The 3587-nt window shown below is 36.4% G+C and overlaps 1 protein-coding gene across 5 annotated transcripts in view; it reads right to left on the reverse strand.

The window, feature by feature from the left end:
• Window positions 1-3587, reverse strand: part of AFTPH (aftiphilin) — a 67327-nt gene that overhangs the window by 24213 nt on the left and 39527 nt on the right. For all 5 annotated transcript variants that reach the window (XR_001823076.1, XM_017522141.2, XM_017522139.2 and 2 more), the window contains exon 3: window positions 328-479. Coding sequence is in view for 4 of the 5 variants with exons in the window: in XM_017522141.2 (XP_017377630.1) it covers window positions 328-479 (152 nt within the window). In the remaining variant the exon portion in view is untranslated. The remainder of the gene's footprint in view (window positions 1-327; window positions 480-3587) is intronic.

Consider the following 3587-nt stretch of genomic DNA (forward strand, 5'->3'; position numbering starts at 1 on the left):
AGAATCTTGCTCTATCATCCAGGCTGGAGTGCAGTGGCATGATCTTGGCTCACTGCAATTTCTGTTTTCTGGGTTCCAGCGATTCTCATGCCTCAACCTCAATCCCAAGTAGCTGGGATTACAGACATGTACCACCACAACCTGCTAATTTTTTGTATTTTTAGCAGAGATGGGGTTTCACCATGTTAGTCAGGCTGGTCTCAAACTCCTAACCTCAGGTGATCCACTGTGCCTGGCCTGAACCTTACTGTTTTAAGATAAACTTACAAATTAGAATTGCTGAAACTAACAAAAACACATACTTTCTAAAAACTGTCTCCTACTTACCCACTGTCAGGTAAGGCCTCTCTTGTTTTTACTGGCAAGGTGCTTGTTTCCAGCAAGTGCTTCAGGGAAGTGACTTCCTCTTCAGCATCAGGGACAAGTATGGAAGGAAAACATGCTTCGAAAATTCGCTCCAGGCGGTTTAATAAAGCTGTCTGCATCAAAACACCCCCCAAAAGTTTATTTTAATTAAATTTTGATGTCATAGTTATATCATTAAAATGCAAACACATGCATTCCCTGTCCACTACTGTAAGAGAGGAAGAGAACCACCACTCAGGTACAGAAAACACTAAGTGAAAAGAATACAACTACTCATGAAAGAATCATTCTAAATGATTAAATAATGATGATAATCATATGTAGGTGACAAGTAAAAGGTAGCAATATGCCAAGCCCTAATACCTGGTACTTTATGTGCATTATCTTAATCCGTTACAAAATTCTACGAAAAAGAAATTATTACCCAATTGTATAGTGAGAAAGCAATCTCAATGTTTGAGCAAAAAAAAAAAACAAACAACAAAACCCAAAGAGCATTTATATTCTTTCCACCACACTGGAATGTTTCTTATCACCACTCAGCTACTCTAGATTTAGTAACAATAAGATCGGATGCTTGTGAAAAGTATTATGCTATTATAGCTAAACAATCATTTTCTTGGACATAAACGGGAATTTTGAAAGCCTTTTGGAAATACGTTTGCTACTAATAATATAAACCAAAGTAGGAAAGAATATTTCAATTTTTACTGATAAAAAATTCAAAAGCTCATTCTTCATTTTGGTGATATGTGTTATCTTTTAGAAATTCCATTTCTCTAATTGTCTTTGTTGCATGTATATGTATATATTTTTTAACAGAATATTACTTTTCCCCTGAGTAAAGCCTGCATATTCCCCAGAGTATTTTCATCAAGAACAAACAGATAAATTTCTTGGCATTTATTAAGCATTTTTATTAACTGAAACTTGCTGGATTTAGAGCAACTTACTTTTTTGGTACCTCTAGGTTTATTATACATGTGCAACCTACAATCACATTTATTCCCATTTCCTAAGTGTATTTCAGATCCATGTAAAATATTTTCCAACTCAGCCCAATTTACCATTTAAACATCAACTAGGAATACAAACTGTTAATAAGTTAAAGCCTGTTGTAAGATTAAGTTTACTACTGAATTGACAGATTGTACAAGCAAAATGCCACATCATGGTGGTACTTCCTGCCAAGTAACAAAAAGAAGTTGATGCTTGATTTGTTTTGTAGTGCAGTGAGCACCCAGGAAAATTGAAAAAAAAGAAACAAACAAAAAAAAAAAAACCAAAATCTCTCTTTTGGAAGCTGTACCAGAGCAAAAACTTAACACTGCATAATTAGTCTCAGGGTACTCTTCTACTAATTCTACAAAAGTTACTCTCACATCATCATTATATTCATATGTGTGATACTAGAAAAGGTTCTCACTATCAATTTTGAACCCTAAGTAAAGGGTAGCCTCAAAATCCCAAGGCGGGCGAAACTTCAGTGTGTCAAGGGGCCCTTGCTCTCACTTGTCTCAACAGAGGGAACGGACCAACATTATTTTTAAAGGGATCAGATAACCACTTAATTGGATACATGATAAGCACTGGCTCCTCTTGGGCAGGGAAGGTAAACAAAAAACTCACATATGACCAAATTTTATTTCTCTGTAAATTAAATCTTTCTTGTATCCCCTTTATCATCTTTTTAATGGGATAGGAAAAAAATGTTTACCACAGGAAGAAAGAAATGACCCTAAAACACATCCAACCATTTGGGCAATGTTACACATAACTGACAGATGTCAAGACACCAGAAGAATTCTCAAATGAACGGAATGAAGCTGAGGAGAAGAAACATTATATTAACTTAATCGTCCCAATTTTTATTTCTTCTTCAGGCTTTTCCCATAAAGTTGTAAGATGAATGGAAATTTCTAAAGAAAGTTTCATTTATGTTTAGGATTAGGTATTACATTAGATTGCTTCAAATCTTATGTTGAATGAGGTTTAGCAGGAGATTAGCAATCTTTTCTATAGAGAGCCAGATAGTAAATATATTAGGCCTCATAGGCCATCTGTAAATAAATAACCACGGATATATTCAATGAAACTTATTTACAAAAACAGGCAGCAGGACAGATTTGTCCTGTGGGTCATGGTTTGACCCTTGAGGTAGAGCAATAAATAATAACCAGAATTTAATGACAGCATTGCTGAACACAAGGAGGGAAACTCCTCAACAATTTCGCAAGAAAGCAACTAATAAAATGAACAAAGATTTTTATTAAAATTAAACTTACTCTGACATTTTAAAAGTATATCAACTTCTGGCTAGGTGCAGTGGCTCACACATGTAATCCCAGCACTTTGGGAGGCTGAGGTAGGAGGACTGCTTGAGGTCAGGAGTTTGAAACCAGCCTGCCCAACATGGTAAAACCCTACTACTAGTTAATGCCAGTAAGTAAATGACTGGTATAATTATAACACTTCAATAGAGGGCTGCAGATTCAGGGGCTAAGACTCCAGTTTCTGCATTACTTATTTTTATTATATTTTGAGACAGAGTCTTACTCTGTCATCAAGGCTGGAGTGATTCTCCCAGGTTCAAGTGATTCTCCTGCCTCAGCCTCCCAAGTAACTGGGATTACAGGTGCTTGCCACTGTGCCCGGCCCAGTTTCTACATTTATAATCTGGACATATCAGGGTCTATCTACCTCACGAGGTGGATGATAATTTAGAGGATTAAATACTTGGCACCCAGGGTGGCAGAGGTGGCAGCTTTTATCATTACTACTGTTATTATACAGATGACACATGTAGACACAGGTGGCTTGCCAGGGAATGAATAAATGAGTGTCAAAACTAGAATCAAAGCTCACCAAGGATGTTTCTCTACCATGATTTAGCATTCTAAATCACTATGAAAATACTTACCTCAATTTATCAATTTCTACCATATATGACATAACAAGAAATTAAATAATCCAAGTATTTTGCATCCTTCCCGAGAATCATCCTACTGAGCTGGAAATAAAAAAGTACCTAGTTTTTAAGTATCTATTTTTAAGAGTCTCTTCTATAAACGAAACCTGCTATGGTTACTCCTTGTAGAGTTTAAATTTTGGATACTGGTGGTTGGCTTGCTGGCGTTATGACTTAAATCTTGATTACACCAGGTATCACACATTAGGTGTTAAGAGTAGTTTGCTTCCTGGCCGGGCGTGGTGGCTCACGC

This window comes from Cebus imitator, unplaced genomic scaffold (assembly GCF_001604975.1).
Source record: "Cebus imitator isolate Cc_AM_T3 unplaced genomic scaffold, Cebus_imitator-1.0 Scaffold23, whole genome shotgun sequence".
NCBI lineage: Eukaryota > Metazoa > Chordata > Mammalia > Primates > Cebidae > Cebus > Cebus imitator.